The sequence below is a fragment of the Tachyglossus aculeatus genome, chromosome 3, assembly GCF_015852505.1.
Source record: "Tachyglossus aculeatus isolate mTacAcu1 chromosome 3, mTacAcu1.pri, whole genome shotgun sequence".
NCBI classification, from domain to species: Eukaryota; Metazoa; Chordata; class Mammalia; order Monotremata; family Tachyglossidae; genus Tachyglossus; species Tachyglossus aculeatus.
The window spans coordinates 66047415-66064796 of NC_052068.1; the positions used below are offsets into that span (position 1 = coordinate 66047415).

General features: G+C 43.6%; 1 protein-coding gene across 6 annotated transcripts in view; it reads right to left on the reverse strand.

The window, feature by feature from the left end:
* MICU1 (mitochondrial calcium uptake 1) overlaps nucleotides 1–17382 on the reverse strand; it is a 250752-nt gene that overhangs the window by 185729 nt on the left and 47641 nt on the right. For all 6 annotated transcript variants that reach the window (XM_038743822.1, XM_038743821.1, XM_038743820.1 and 3 more), the window contains exon 2: nucleotides 12618–12779. In XM_038743822.1, the coding sequence (XP_038599750.1) occupies nucleotides 12618–12778 (161 nt within the window). In that variant the 5' untranslated portion in view covers nucleotide 12779. The remainder of the gene's footprint in view (nucleotides 1–12617; nucleotides 12780–17382) is intronic.

Sequence of the window (17382 nt, forward strand, 5' to 3'; positions counted from 1 at the left end):
GAATGTTGGTTTATGCCAGCCACATGTCTGCTGTGTGACCTTGGGCAAGTCACTTAACTTCTCTGAGCTTCAGTTACCTCATCTGTAAATGGGGATTGACTGTGAGCCCCACATGGGGCAACCTGATCATGTTATATCCCCCCAGCGCTTAGAACAGTGCTTTGCACATAGTAAGCACTTAACAAATGCCATCATTATAATTATTATTATGTGCTCAGTTTTAATAAGAAGAAGCACACACTGCCAGTGCTTTATGAAAATGGAGTCTGCAGCTGACAGTCTGCTGACAATGACCACTAAAAAGCTATTCCCATTTAGCTAGTTGATAAACTGTCACTGTTTCAAGAATTGACCACTCAAGGTAAATGAGAATACTCCAAACTACACTCTCACTATTAGTGTCACATAGCATCAAATGGTGTATATGTCTTCATCTTAGGGGAAAAAAAAAAAACACACGGACCGTTCGGGATCAGACTAAGTCCCTGGAGCATGCTGGCATTGGACAAGCCAACTGTGTCACAGAAAGGGATGTACAGAAGGGCTTTGAAATGGTTTATTCTGCCATAAAATTAAAGCATCCTATAAAGGAGAGGGTGGTGTACCTCAGTCAATAGAACATGGGCCTGGGCATCAGAAGGACCAGGGTTTTAATCCTGGCTTTGCCTCTTATCTGCTGTGTGAGCTTGGGCAAGTCACTTAACTTCTCTGTGCCTCCTTTACCTCATCTGCAAAATGGTGATTTACACTATGAGCCTCATGTGGGACACGGGTTGTGTCCCACCCAATTAGTTTGTATCTGCCCAGCACTCAGTACAGTGCCTGGCACTGGGTAAGCATTTAACAAATACCATGGAAAAAAAGAAAAAGGTCAACTGCTTTCTGAAAGCTAGTAGACTTGCACAGCAGCATCACAAAATCAACTTTCTTTATATAATGCTTGTGAGTGGGATTGTCCTTTCAGGATGCCCAGCACCGGTCAACCAGGCTTTGAGGGGAGAACTTGAGACACCCTTCAGCCCACAAACCCAGGCCTTTCTGCCACAGTCCATTGATAAGTGGAGGCTTACACTGTAAATATGTTGAAAATACATAATTGGAAGCCTCATTTCCCAATTACATACAAACAATATCTTTAAATAGTATTGAAAACTGCTCAATTATGTCCGTACAAGATGAGTACGATAAATAGTATGGACTGACCAACTGATTAGTCATCAACAGTACTGAGTACTTATTGTCAAATGAGCTCTATATTATGTGTTTGTATTCCCAATGGAGAACCCTGGATAAGTGAAAGATCTGCCAGGTGCAGATCGAATATAATCTTCATCTTCTTCAGGCCAACTGCCAGTCTTTAGTGCTTTGTTTCTGAAAAGCGGTCCATTCTCACTGTGCCGCAATCTTGCCTGTCTCGCCGCCGACCCCTGGCCCATGGCCTGCCTCTGGCCTGGAACGCCCTCCCTCCTCAAATCCGCCAGATGATTACTCTCCCCTCCTTCAAAGCCTTACTGAAGGCACAACTCCTCCAAGAGGCCTTCCCAGACTAAGCCCCACTTTTCCTCATCTCCCACTCCCTTCTGCGTCGCCCTGACTTGCTCCCTTTGCTCTTCCCCTGGTCCCTCCACCACAGTACTTATGTATATATCTGTCATTGTACTTATTTATATTGATGCCTGTCACCCCGGCTCTAGACTGTGCGCTCACTGTGGGCAGGGATCGTCACTCTTTATTGCTATATTGTACTTTCCCTAGCACTTAGTACAGTGCTCTGCACACAGTAAGCACTTAATAAATACAACTGAATGAATGAATGAATAATCATTTGCAGGTCTCGTGTGTGCTACAGCAGCACAGACATCAGCACGCATTAGCTCTTGTGTAAGTACTACTTTAAATGATGGTCTTAACCAGTTGAATTTAAAAAAACTTCCCAGAGGGTCAGAATCACATTCTGAACCCATTTCCCAGATTTCATGATGTATCCTTGAGCTTGGCTGAAGTGAATAAAGTGAACAAGACTCAATCTACTGCACTTTGTCGCTTTACTCCATTGATAAGAGAGAAAGGCTCAAGACCTTCCCCTTCAGAAGTATTATTGCGGAGTAGTCTTGGAATAACCCTCACAGGGTCGCACCTGGAGAGTTTCCAGTACTCTACCAGACTCGACTGCGGGAGGAAGAGTCAAGCCGAGGCATACCTGTTCCATTCCTAGCTTGGGCAGTGACTAGCGAGTGTTAGGCAATCTGCTACAAGTCAAGACTCCCCTGTGCTGGGCAACGGCGGCATGGGAGAGTCGAGGGCAGAGACTCAAGTTTACTGCAAGGAAGGAGGCAAGGGTAAAACACGTCTGTATTTTTACCAAGAAAACTCTATGGATACACTACCAGAAGGATTGCAGATGGAGGTGGGGTGCTCTGGGAGAGATTTGTCCAAGGTGTTGCTATGGGTTGGAGATGGCTCGACAGCATAAGACACGACAACCTTAGAATTCTGTTAAACTTTTAAGCCGACCTAAATTTTCAGTAGTTATTAGATCCCAAGCCTAATAACTGCTGATGGTGCTGAATGTTTTTTTGAAGGGCTCATGAACACTGTATTTTGACACCAGTCTACATGTTTTGTTTTGTTGTCCGTCTCCCCCTTCTAGACTGTGAGCCCGTTGTTGGGTAGGGACTGTCACTATATGTTGCCGACTTGTACATCCCAAGAGCTTAGTACAGTGCTCTGCACACAGTAAGCGCTCAAAGAATACGATTGAATGAATGAATGAATGTATAGATCTTGATGTGCCCTGAATTTCTCTTGTACCCAAAATGCATCAAATATCATATCCACTGAGCCTCGTTAAAGTCTAAAGTTGCAGTGAGATTCTGGGAACAAATCACAAGTAGTGTTATTCAGTAGTTGGTCAAGTAGGACGCTGGCTAGGATATTAGCAAAAAAATGCAGAATAAAGGTAACCCATTCAAGGGCTTAGTAAAGTGCTTTGCTCACAGTAAGTGCTCAATAAATACAACTGAATGAATTAGTTGCTGCAATCAGCTTAGTAACATTTCTTCTTAAAGAGGCTGATAACAGGGGGAGCTTTAAAATCCAAAGGCATTTCTTCAATGTTTTGAGGGAGTTCTGACCCTGAACTTTTCTACTCAAGAAGCATATTGTTCAATGATGCAGAGCTAGACCAGAAAAGAGAAAACTAAATTGAGTAGGCTGTGTGGTGCCAATGTGGCAGCTAGCTTCTTAACAAGTCAATGTCTCTAGGAGAAACTGTAGTAATGCCCACATTCTAAATGGCTGGGAAATGTGACCTACCACAGGGGACATATACATAGCCATGCATATAGCTATAATTCTATTTATTCTGACGGTTTTGACACCTGTCTACTTGTTCTGCTTTGTTGTCTGTCTCCCCCTTCTAGACTGTGAGCCCGTTGTTGGGTACGGACTGTTTCTATATGTTGCCAATTTGTACTTCCCAATCATTTAGTACAGTGCTCTGCACACAGTAAGCGCTAGGTAAATACGACTGAATGAATTAATGAATGAATGACAACTGACTTCCAGAGTAGTTCCACCAAGGACTATATATATAATATATACAATTAGTGTGTGTGTGTACCTATAGTGTGTATGTATATGTGTGTGTGTGTGTGTGTATATTTGCATGTATACATACACACAATAAATATATTTACAATATAGGATATATAGTGTGTATAATTATATGTATATGTTTATACATATACATAATATATGTATATATTTCATATGTACAATACATAGTCATTCAATCTTATTTACTTAGTACTTACTGTTTGCAGAGCACTATACTAAGCGCTTGGAAAGTACAATTCAGCAATAAAGAGAGAAAATCCCTGCCCACATTAGGCTTACAGTATATTGTACTCTCTCATGCAATTAGTACAGTGCTCAATATTCAATAAATATGGTGACTGATAATTACATTCCATTCTTAACATTCAGTGGTAAGTCAGGGTCACAAACAATAAAGTCCCGGAATGCAATCGACCTACCAGCACTGATGTAACGCTCATTGTATCATACCTTCACTGAGCAAGCTGGGCTTGTGAGGAGAATAAACAGCAGCAGGATACCAAATTAGCTGTGCCTAATGGGGCTGAAGAAACACTTTGAAGACACACTAAAGTCAAACCTCAGACAGTGTGGCACAGCCATAGCCAGCTGGGAGGCAGCAGCAGAAAAGAGATCAGTTTTAGTATACGTGATTTAGAAAGAGAGCAACTCTCTTGAATGAATGGTTTGAAAAGATCATGACACAGAGGGAGAAATAGAAATGAGACCAGACACTCTGGAACATAAATGGTAGTAATAATAATAATGGCATTTGCTAAGTGCTTACTATGTGCAAAGCACTGTTTTAAGTGTTGGCACTGTTCTGTGTGCCCCAAGGGGTAATATTTTCATGAACACAGTGTGGAAGAAGTCATTGGCCTGACTGATGGATCCAATTTTTAAATTAAAAAAAAAAACCACTAGCAGACTGTGATGCTCTTATTTTGGGGGCTGCAGGAGTGATTCGCACCAGCCCCCCGGAGGCCAACGCCGTGGCTTTGACATGATAACCCCTGGATGATCCAAGTAGCAGGGACCCCACCAGGACTATCTGTGTCCCAATACTGGGAGCAGGCAGGTGGTGGTGACTTGGTACTTGAGGAAGAGAGAGTTCAGGAGGAGGGTCTTATAGCTGGCCCACTTGACCCCCTCATAAAATACAGGGGATTTACCTGCAGGCTGGGAAGGGATTGCTGAAAAGCTGCAGAAGAAAGGCAGCTGCAGAGAGCTCTGACAATCAACTGGGGACAAGGCCCTGGATCCCATGCCTGAAAGGGTGAGGACTGTGACAAGCAAAGAGCTCCAAATCGGCATGAGCGATAGCTGCTTCAGGTCTGCTGTCACTATGGAGACCCGCACGGAGCCCAGCTAGGACCCCTCAGCCCTGCCCATGTACCTTCCCTCACTTTCCGGGGCGGGGGGGGAATCTGGACCCCCACCGACCCTCCTGACCATCCCTCCACCTTCCCCAAGATAAGGGTCGTAACAAGATATTATCTTGGAGAACGGCTGCTTCACATCTGCTGTCACTATGGAGAGACAGAGGGAGAGTCTAGACTGGACCCAACCAAACCCACCTAATTCTTCTCCCCCTTCCTTCCCAAGGACAGGGTGAGCCTAATAATGATAATCACAATTAATAATGATGGTATTTGTTAAGCACTTACTGTGTACCAAGCACTATTCTAAATGCTAGGGTAGATACAAGGTAATACAATTGGACATAGTCCCTGTCCCACATGGGGTTCATAGTCAATCTCCATTTTACAGATGAGGTAACTGAGACACACAGAAGTTAAGTGGCTTGTCCAAGGTCACACAGGAGACAAGAGGCAAAGCCAGAATTAGAACCCGCATTCTTTGAATCTCAAGCCCATGCTTCTTTCTCCATTCCTTTCCTGGGTGGGGAGAGCTTAGAATGGACACTACCCAACCTAACTGCTCTCCCCATTCCTCTCTGGGTACAGGACAAGCCTAGCACAGACTTCTTTGCCCCCATTCCTTTCCTAGGCAGGGAGAGCCTAGACTAGACCCTACCAACCCACCTAACTGCTCTCCCACTTGCTCCCTGGGTACAGGCCTCCTTGCCCCATTCCTTTCCTGGGCAGGGAGAGCCTAGACTGGACACTACCCAGCCCACTTAACTGTCCTCCTCATTCCTCTCTGGGTACAGGGTGAGCTTAGCACAGACCTCCTTGCCCCATTCCTCTTGTGAACTTCCTTCCTTCTGGCCTCCATCCTTCACCAGCGTAGGACCTGTGACAAGCTGGCTACTCCAAATCCATGAGGGGATGGCTACTTAAGGTTTGCCCCCACTACAGCAACTTGGGGAAAGCCTAACCTGAACCCTTTCAACCTCTGTCCACCCCTCTGCCTTCTCTGGGCCAGTGCTGTAACAAGTGGACAACTCTGAATCGATGCCAGGGATAGCTGCTTTGAGACTGCTGTCTTTGAGAAGAAGCGTGGCTCAGTGAAAAGAGTATGGTCTTTGGAGTCAGTGGTCATGGGTTCAAATCCCGGCTCCGCCAACTGTCAGCGGTGTGACTTTGGGCAAGTCACTTAACTTCTCCGGGCTACAGTTACCTCATCTGTAAAATAGGGATTGACTGAGAGCCCTCCGTGGGACAACCTGGTCACTCTGTAGCCTCCCCAGGGCTTAGAACAGTGCTTTGCAAATAGTAAGTGCTTAATAAATGCCATCATTATTATTATTATTATTTGTGGAGACATCAAGAAATTGTTTAAGCATTTGTTAGGAAATCTGATCTGTGACAAACACAGTGACCCATCAAGAGCCATGTTCAACTTCCTCCTTTTCCCCTTACCTGTCCAAGAATGGATAGTGAGTATGTGCCACCCCCAAGACTCAGGCTTTCTTACACTTCTTCCCATATTCATTCATTCATTCATTTAATCATATTTATTGAGCACTTACTGTGTGCAGAGCACTGTACTAAGCACTTGGGAAGTACAAATAGGCAACATATAGACGGTCCCTACCCAATAACGGGTTCACAGTCTAGAAGGGGGAGACAGACAACAAAACAAAACACGTAGACAGATGTCACAACCTGTAGACAGGTGCCATAGCAATAGCAAAATGGGTCTGCTGAAGCCAAGCAAGAGTACTCTTATTCAGGTGTTGTTCAGAGGTCACAAGAGAGACTTGCTTATCAAAAATCAAGGTGGAAATTCAGGTGGCGTTTTCCCCTTAGAACAAATGAAATTGCTAATGTATTCACATGGTTGGATAGGGTGACAAGCCTCATTAGCTATTTACATTCAAAGTGCCAGACTTCTTGCAAATATTCAATTGAACATCCCTCTAGCAAGGAGGACTTGCCCCTGATTATATAAGAAACTTGACTGTCTTCAATGTGTTCTTAGTTTTAAAATGCTGCCCTTCAGCTGAAAACTGGGAGCCAGGTGCTACAGCCAGATCAATGCAGTGCATTGTAATATACAGAGGAGAGGCTTTTTTCCAAGCGAAAACTTCAGAATGAATATGAGACAAAAAGGGAAAAGTGAAAACAGGACCAGTGCCTCAAACAAACCTGGCAGTGCACAGAAAGGACGGTCTTTGTGAGGGCCCAGTGTGGTAGAACTGATACAGCAGAGACTTTTTCAACCCCACACGCGTCAATAGGTGAATTTCATCATTGAGGGTGACCCTTTTGAGTACGAAGGACAACTATCAATGGTATTTACTGAGCATTTACTGTGGGCAGCACACAGTACTAAGCACTCAGAAGAGTACATCAGAGTTGGTAGACACGTTCCCTCTCCACATCAAGCTTACAATAAAAATTACTATGGTATTTATTAAGCGCTTACTATGCACCAAGCATTGCTGAAGTTAATCAGGTCAGACACAGTCCCTCTCCCACATTGGGCTCACAGTCTAATAATAATAATAATAATAATAACAATAATGATGGCATTTGTTAAGCACTTACTATGTGCAAAGCACAAAGTTCTAAGCACTGGGAGGGATACAAGGTGATCAGGTTGTCCCACATGGGGCTCACAGTCTTAATCCCCATTTTACAGATGAGGGAACTGAGGCTCAGAGAAGTTAAGTGACTTGCCTAAGGTCACACAGCAGACATGTGGCGGAGTCAGGATTAGAACCCATGACGTCTGACTCCCAAGCCTGTGCTCTTTCCACCGAGCCACAATACTTCTCTGCTGCTGCATCTAAGTAGGAAGGAGAATCGATATTGAAGCAGGAAGCAACGTGGCTTAGTAGAAAGAGCGCGGGCTTGGGAGTCAGAGGTCATGGGCTCTAATCCTGGCTCAACCACTTGTCTGCTGTGTGACCTTGGGCAAGTCACTTAAATGCTCTATGCCTCAGTTTCCTATCTGTAAAACGGGGATTAAGACTGTGAGCTCCACATGGAACGACCTGATTACCTTGTATCTACCCCAGCATTTAGAACAGTGCTTGGCACACAGCGCTTAACAAATACCATCATTATATGAATCCTCATTTTACAGCTGAGGAAACTGAGGCACAGAGAAGTTAAGTGACTTGTCCAGGATCATTCATCAGGCCAGGATTAGAATCCAGGTCCTCTCACTTCCAGGCCTGTACTCTTTCCAACTCACCCCATTTTCATATAAAAAAAATCCTGGACTAACTGTTATCAACAGAGGGGTTGGGGCATTTCAAATCCAGGAATGCTAGCACTCAAGTCCATACAGACAGATGCTAAAGAACAATCCAAGGCAAAGGGAGCAATAAAAATGCAGATGATTATAAATAGCCAATGAAGCCACACAGACAACCCCTGTAGGACACTCCAAGGCAAAGGGAGCAATGAAAATGTATGTGATTATAAAGTAGCCGAGGCTTTTTGTATATAGGCCTTTGAAATCAACAGAGGTTTGCCAAGGAAAAGTGATATATCAGAAAGGAATCAATCAATCATATTTATTGAGCGCTTACTGTGTGCAGAGCACTGTACTAAGCGCTTGGGAAGTACAAGTTGGCAACATATAGAGACAGTCCCTACTCAACAGTGGGCTCACAGTCTAGAAGAATGAAAATAGGAATGAGAAGGAAGGAATGAAGGAATAGTTCATTCATAAAGGAATGAAAATAGTGCCAGGAAAATCTTAACATTTAAATCAGACCAACTTCTATGGTTAATGAGCAGAAAATACTGTCTGGTAACAATAAGAAGCCTCATCACTGCACCTACCAACATAAAAGCCAAAGCATAAGGCCTAAGTGTGTCCACTGAGATGGAAATACCTTTGTATCTGTATCTTTTTGTACATAGGCCTTTGAAATCAACAGAGGTTTGCCAAGGAAAAGTGATATATCAGAAAGGAATACATCAATCGTATTTATTGAGCACTTGCTGTGTGCAGAGCACTGTACTAAGCGCTTGGGAAGTACAAGTTGGCAACATATAGAGACAGTCTCTACCCAGCAGTGGGCTCACAGTCTAAAAGAATGAAAATAGGAATGAAAAGGAAGGAATGAAGGAATAGTTCATTCATAAAGGAATGAAAATAGTGCCAGGAAAATCTTAACGTTTAAATCAGACCAACTTCTATGGTTAATGAGCAGAAAATACTGTCTGGTAACAATAAGAAGTCTCATCACTGCACCTACCAACATAAAAGCCAAAGCATAAGGCCTAAGTGTGTCCACTGAGATGGAAATACCTACCAAAAGAGAGGTAATGTGTTCATATGTGGTGCAGAAATAAGAAATGCCATTACCTCTGGAATCATATCTGCACTGGATGCTTAATCTCAGAGAGCAGGCCAGAAGGCTTCCCACTGCTTTTCCATTAAATTAATTGGACATCCACAAAACCCTCAACATTCGTATTTCTAAAGCATGGAATGGTTTCATATTGAGCCCTGTTGAAGGGAAAGTGGCAGCTTGTGCTTTTTCTTGTGCCAGGCACTGGTCTGGAAACATTTTTCACATTGAGCCAAGCAGAGCTGAAAGCTTCCAAAGGCCACCTCAGCACTGAGCCCAAACATCTACTGAACTATGTTCCCTGGGTCACACACTCTTTCAAAACTATCTGGCCCAAGTATTCCCAATATCACTCCTGGGGTCATGTGTGTTCCCTTTCTGAGACCACACAGAAACCCTTCCTATTTTGTTGTCTGTCTCCCCCTTCTAGACTGTGAGCCCGCTGTCGGGCAGGGACCGTCTCTATATGTTGCCGACTTGTACTTCCCAAGTGCTTAGTACAGTGCTCTGCACACAGTAAGCACTCAATAAATACGATTGAATGAATGAATGAACGACCAAGAGGTCTCAGAGAAGCAGTGTTGCCTAATGGATAGGGCACGGGCCTGGAAGTAAGAAGGACATGTGTTCTAATCCTGACTCCACCATGTGTTTGCTGGGTGACTTAGGCCAAGTCACTTCACTTCTCTGTGCCGTGGTTACCTCATCTGTAAAATGGGGATTAAGATAGTGAGCACCATATGGGATAGGGACAGTTTCCAATCCAATTTGCTTATAGCCCCCCCAGCACTTAGTATAGTGCCTGGCACATAATAAGCTCTTAACAAATACTATCACTATTATTATTATTATTATTATTATTATTATTATTATCATTATTATTATTATTAAGAGGGTTGGCAAACCATAAGCACAAATGGGAGAACGACCAAGTAACACTGTCACTGTCTTCCGGTCTATTACGTGGAGAAAGCTTAGATTCATTCATTCATTCATTCAATTGTATTTATTGAGCGCTGACTGTGTTCAAAGCACTATACTAAGCACTTGGAAAGTACATTTTGGCAACAAATAGAGAAAATTCCTACCCAATGATGGGCTCACAGTCTAGAGGGGGGGAGACATACAACAAAACAAAACAAGTAAACGGGGGACAACAGCACCAATATAAAAATATGAAACGCTTCAAGAATTTGCTCTCCCTGAAAAATTCGGATCATGTTCTACGACAGTGCAACAACTCATTTCACCCACTCCCTTGGAGAACTCATTCACTCCCACGACTTCAACTACCATCTCTATGTGGATGATTCCCAAGTCTATATTTCCACCCCTGATCTCTCTCCTCGGCAGTATCGCATTTCCTCCTTTCAGGACATCTCTACTTGGGTATTCCCCCCAACATCTCAAACTTAAAATTTCCAAAAGCAAACTTCTTACCTTCCCACTCAAACCCTGTCCCCAGCTGACTTTTCTGTCACTGTAGGCAGCACCACCATCCTTCCTGTCTCACAAGCCCATAACCTTGATGTTATAGACCGTGAGCCCACTGTTGGGTAGGGACCGTCTCTATATGTTGCCAACCTGTACTTCCCAAGTGCTTAGTACAGTGCTCTACACACAGTAAGCGCTCAATAAATATGATTGAATGAATGAATAAATGAATCCTCGAGGCATCTCTCTCATTCAACCCATCTATTCAATCTATCACTAAATCTTGTCAGTTCAACCGTCACAACATCGCGAAAATACACCCTGCCCTTTCCGTCCAAACTTGTACATGGTAATCCCGGCACTTACTCTACCCCACCTTGATTACTGCATCAGTCTCAATAGTTGACCTCCCTACTGCCTGTCTCTCCCCACGCCAGTCTGTACTTCACTCTGCTGTCCAGATCACTTTTCTAAAAGAATACTCAGTCCATGTTTCCCCACTCCTCAGGAATCCCCAGTGGTTGCCCATCCACCACTGCATCAAAGAGACACTCCTTATCATACACTTTAAAACATCCAATCACGGTGCCCCCTCCTACCTTTCCAAATTGCTTTCCTACTTCAATCCAGCCCGCACACTTCACTCCTCCAAAGCCACTATACCTCAATCTCATCTACCATGCCACCCCACCTCTCGCCCGCATCCTACTTCTGGCCTGGAAAACCTCCCTCTCCATACCTGAAAGACAATCACTCTTCCCACCTTCAAAGCCTTTTTTAAGGCACATTTCCTCCAAAACCCTTTGCCCAACTAAGCCTTTATTTCCTCCTCTCCCATTCTCTTCTGCACCGCCCTTTCACTTGTATTTATACAATGTAAATAACCATAATTTACTCATTTATACTAATGTCTGTCTCCCCGTCTAGACTGTAAACTCATTGTGGGCAGGGAACTTGCTACCAATTCTGTATATAATAATAATGGCATTTATTAAGCGCTTACTATGTGCAAAGCACTGTTCTCAGCGCTGGGGAGGTTACAAGGTGATCAGGTTGTCCCACGGGGGGCTCACAGTCTTCGTTCCCATTTTACAGATGAGGGAACTGAGGCAAAGAGAAGTTAAGTGACTTGCCCAAAGTCACGAAGCTGGCAATTGTACGGTGCTCTGCACAAGGTAAGCACTCAATGAAATAAAATTGATTCCTTTCCTCCATCAATTTTTTAATCCGTACGTTATGTTGTTCTGTCATGTTGTTCTCTCCCAAGCACTTGGTTCAGTGCTCTGCACAAAGCAATCCCTCAACAAATACAACTGATTGTTTGCTTCTCTCATACTGTCAATGTCTCTGAGAAGAGGTTCATCCCTGGAGTCTGAAATTCTTTCCAGGGCATACCCTCTCAACTTGTTTATTAGTTTGGCATGACTTTGAGATCCTGTGTAACATCATATTTCATAGACAAAGTCGGGATTGCCAAATTATTTTGGCAAGAAATTTTGACCCTCAGTTGGACCCTGACATGATCCTTTTCAAGGGTTATGGGAAAGGGAAAAGGAACAAAGGAAAGAGAATAATAACGATAATAATAACGATGGTATTTGTTAAGTGCTTACTATATGCCGGGCACTGTTCTAAGCACTGGGTTAGCTACAAGGGTATCAGATTGTCCCACATGGGGCTCACAGTCTTAATCCCCACTTTACGGATGAGGTAACTGAGGCCTAGAGAACTGAACTGACTTACACAAAGTCACACAGCTGACAAGTGGCGGTGTCGGAATTAGAACCCATGACCTCTGACTCTCAAGCCCAGGCTCTGGCCGGAAGACACAGGAGGGGCAGCAAGCTGTTCAGGTGCCTCTGCCTACCTCTTCCACAGAAGACCGCTACTCGCCGTGACCGCGGAGGCTCCCAGGAAAGCCACCGCCATCAATCGACGCCTGCTCTGGGTAGGCCTGGCTGCTCCGTGATACCGTCGTGAGACTACGGCCAACCCTGCCACAGCAGGGAGGAAACGAAGGCGAAACATCCTGTGAACAAAAAGAAGAAAAGTTACTCCTCTCTAATGGGGGCAAGATGGGTTGAATTGTATAATTTACTCTGGACTCATTATGGACAGGGAATGTGCCCATTTATTGTTATATTATACTCTCCCAAGAGCTTAGTACAGCCCTCCGCACATAGTAAGTGCTCAATAAATCTGACTCACCGATTGACTGGATAAAGTCCAACTACACTGAATTGAATGCTAGGAGCCCATGAGAAGCAGCGTGACCAAGAAGAAAGAGCACAGATGTAGGTGTCAGAGGACCTGGATTCTAATCCCGGCTCTGCCAGTTGCTTGCTGTGTGACCTTGGGCAAATCACTTCACTTCTCTGCAACTCAGTTTCCTCAACTGTAAAATGGGGATTCAAAATCCTGTTCTCCCTCCTACTTAGACTGTGAGCCCCATGTGGGACAGGGACTGTGTCCAACCTGATTAACTTTTATCTACCGCAGCACTCAGAACACTGCTCAACACACAGTGAGCACTTAAATATTTTTAAAAAGGAGTTTCTTTCCATTTTTACTCAGTCCCCCTCCAGGTTTCTGGGAGCCCTGCCAAATCTACACCACTACCGCTACTTATAGAAGCAGCATGGCTCAGTGGAAAGAGCACGGGCTTTGGAGTCAGATGTCATGGGTTCAAATCCCGGCTCCACCAACTGTCAGTGTATGACTTTGGGCAAGTCGCTTCACTTCTCTGGGCCTCAGTTACCTCATCTGTAAAATGGAGATTAAGACTGTGAGCCCCCCGTGGGACAACCTGATCACCTCCCCAGTGCTTAGAACAGTGCTTTGCACATAGTAAACGCTTAATAAATGTCATCATTATTATCATTATTACCCCTCACTGCCCACACTTTTTACTCCCCCTAAGGTCTTTCTGCAACAACATCCTTTCTGCATCGCTGCTTGTGGGCAGAGATTGCATCTACCAACTCTGTTAATCTGTATTCTCCCAGGTGCTTAATACAGTGCTCTGGCAAAGTAAGCACTCTTTAAATACCACTGATTGCAGAGCAATGCAAAGTCATCACTGCTTTCAATTTTGTTGTTACTGTTCTACAATTAGCCAGGAGACGGTCTGCCAAGTTACATGAGATGCTCCTTTTCCTAACAGTTGACATAGCCTCAAAGGCACTAAAAGAGACTAAAAGAGATGCCTGAGCTTCCATCCCACATTATCATGTTTTGTGCTGCCATGATAGTCATGGTCATTCTGACACAAATTAATCAAACATTTTTCATCTGTATCTTCAGGTCAATCCGTTTTGAAATTCCAAGGTTGCACGAACAATTCGGAATCCTGGAAGGAAGCTCCCGACTTCCCTAGTGTGCTATTTGTACTTGGCTGTCACCACTCAAAAGTTACTATCTATTCCCTGCTCAGCCACTTATTTGCTCTTTGTCCCTGACACACACATTAAAAAGAACTTACATTCTTCTTGCTAATGCAGCTTTTAAAACAATAATAATATCTGTGGAATTTGTTCTAGGAGCTTGGGTGGATACAAGCAAATCGGGTTGGACCCAGTCCCTGTCCCACATGGGATTCACAATCTTAACCCCCATTTTGCAGATGAGGAAACTGAGGCACAGATAAGTGAACCAAAAGATTTCAAAAGGAAGCTTTTGATAGAGGGCTTTAAGCACAACCACAAAACAAATATCAAGGGGGCTGACAATGCTACCAAAATAATGATTTACTCTCTGCCTCCAAAACTATACAGTTACTTTAACATTGAGGTAATTTATATTTAATTTTGGCAGCGGCATTCCCTTCTCTCTTTGGAACATCCCCTGGAATGGCTGTACTCTACTTGGTGACTTCCAAGAGTCTCTGTTTTGATGAAAATCAGAATGTAGCCACTTGGTAAACGCTGACATAATTCATGTCAACACCAACCTGACTAAGTACCTACAGGATAAACCCTGGGCAGTAGAAAAGACCTGGATCTGCAGTCCCTTGAAAATATCAGTAAACACATTAGACCAGCAGACACATTAGAGAGGGCCACTTCAAGTATTTATACAGCAACGTTGCTTCAACAGTTATAGAAAAGAGGAGATGAACCAATAAAGGTAGTGTATAGGAGATGAACCAATAAAGGTAGTGCCTGCTAATTCTTTGGTATTGTGCTCTCCCAAGTGCCTCAGTACAGTGTTCTGCACCCAATAAATGTTCAATAAATACCACTGATTGAACTACTTTGCATTTGTCAGTCCTTAGCCCTATCCCTCACTACCACCATTGGGGCAGACATAGGACAAAGTCAAGAGTTCCTACAGAAGGCCAATGAATAAGCGAGGTAGTGTGGAGTAACCATCACCCCAGTGACATTGACTGTTAAAATATTGTTATATTGTACTCTCCCAAGTGCTTATTAGTACAGTGCTTTGCACGCAGAAAACACTCAATAAATATGATTGATACATGTACAAATTTAGGAGGTTCACTGAAAACAACAGAAATCTCACCCTTGCCTCCAGTTACACTGAAAGTCATATTTAGTGTAGAAGGATGAAAAGTGAACAGTATATTATGATTTGCATTTGGCATTGAATAGATTATGAATTGGAAAGAGTTCCCCCGCCGTGTATGTACAGCCGGCTATTCCTGCTATCATGCACCAGCTAATCAGTCATATTTAGTGAGTGGTTACTGTGTGCAGAACACTGTACTAAGCCCTTGGGAGAGTCCAATGTAACAGATTTTGCAAATACGCTCCCTGCCCACAACTAGCTTCATCTAGAGGATGAGTAATAAATAGGGTATATGAGCATTCACGGGTGGCGTACAAGTCAACCGTGGCATTTCCGTTCAGCAACTATTCTAGGTTGGTTTGTTCCATAAGGAACTTGCAAAATGCCTGCAGCCTCTTCCCTTGAAGAAACAGGAAGTCACCCTTCATTCCATTCTGTTTTAAATCCAACTTAACTTCCTGTATATGGCATAAGGCATACCTTCTCAAATATGTTCTCTGCCAACATATCAAAAAGCCCCATGTCTTATGTTTCCATTCTTCCCCCACACCATCTGACTTGGCTTTACTAGAATTGACAGGGAAGAATTTCTTTCTCAAGGTCCTGCACTAAACAGCTGAAAAGTCACCCCACAATATACACTACTCAGGGATTCAGCCATTACTGTTGGACATCTCAACAACCCAGTGGAGAGACCACCTCAAATTTGGGGATTAAGAAGTCTTGGATCAATTTTAAATAAAGCGGGTCAGTTTATAAAAATGCTTGAAGACCCTGATAGAGGAATTCAAAGGCATGAAGAGAGTTAGGAATAAGTTAGCTTGCTACGAGGTACTTTAGGAAGACAAGAACGTTATTGCTAGTAGTTTTAGTAGTAGTACTAGTAGTCGTAGTAGTCGTAGTAGTAGTAGTAGTAGTAGTAGTAGTAATGGTGGTAATAGTATTTAATGAGTGCTTAATTTGTGCAGAGCACTGAACTAAACTCAGGGGGAAAATACACAGAGGTGAATTAAACACAGTCTCTGTCCCTCTTGGGGCTCACCTAAATATGACAAGCACCTTTTATTTCCTAGAACTGTATTTGTCACTTACTCCTCCCTGAAGTTCATTCATTCATTCATTCAATCACATTTATTGAGCGCTTACTGTGTGCAGAGCACTGTACTAAGCGCTTGGGAAGTATAAGTCGGTAACGTATAGAGACAGTCCCTACCCAACAACGGGCTCACAGTCTAGAAGGGGGAGACAGACAACAAAACAAAACATGTGGACAGGTGTCAAGTCATCAGAATAAACAGAAGTAAAGCTAGATGCACATCATTACCATAATAAATAGAATAGTAAATATGTACAAGTAAAATAGAGTAATGAATCTGCACAAACATATATACAGGTGCTGTGGGGAGGGGAAGGAGGTAGAGCGGTGGGGATGGGGAGGGGGAGAGGTAGGAGGGGACTCAGTCTGGGAAGGCCTCCTGGAGGAGGTGAGCTCTCCGTAGGGCTTTGAAGGGAGGAAGAGAGCTTGTTTGGCGGATGTGTGGAGGGAGGGCATTCCAGGCCAGGGGGAGGACGTGGGCCGGGGGTCGACGGCGGGACAGGAGAGAAGCTGAAAAGCATTACCACAGCACAATCTGTGGCTTCTACAGTCTCCTGCAAAGACTCATCATCACACGTCAACGCCTTAATGAGTTTATGTTATGGTGCTTGAATAACTTTAATGTGGATTAAACAGCAGTTTAACGAGACTTCATGTAAACACTATATAGCACCTAAAGGAATTTCAGATAGACTGTAAGCTCATTCTGGGCAGGGGACACGTCTACTAATTCTGTTGTATTGTTCTCTCCCAAGAGTGCTCAGCACATAATAAAGCGCTCAATAAATACCACCGATTGACTGATTTTACCAGAGGTTTTGGAACAGATCCTAATTTATAACACAAGTGTACGGGAAAACACACCTCCCAATATGGCCCCATTTGGAAAGAACATATTGCTACTATCACAGGGGATGCCTATACTTGGTTAGATTGCATATATTAAAATATTATTATTATTATTATTAATAGCATTTAAGCACTTATTATGTCCCAGGCATGGTGTTAA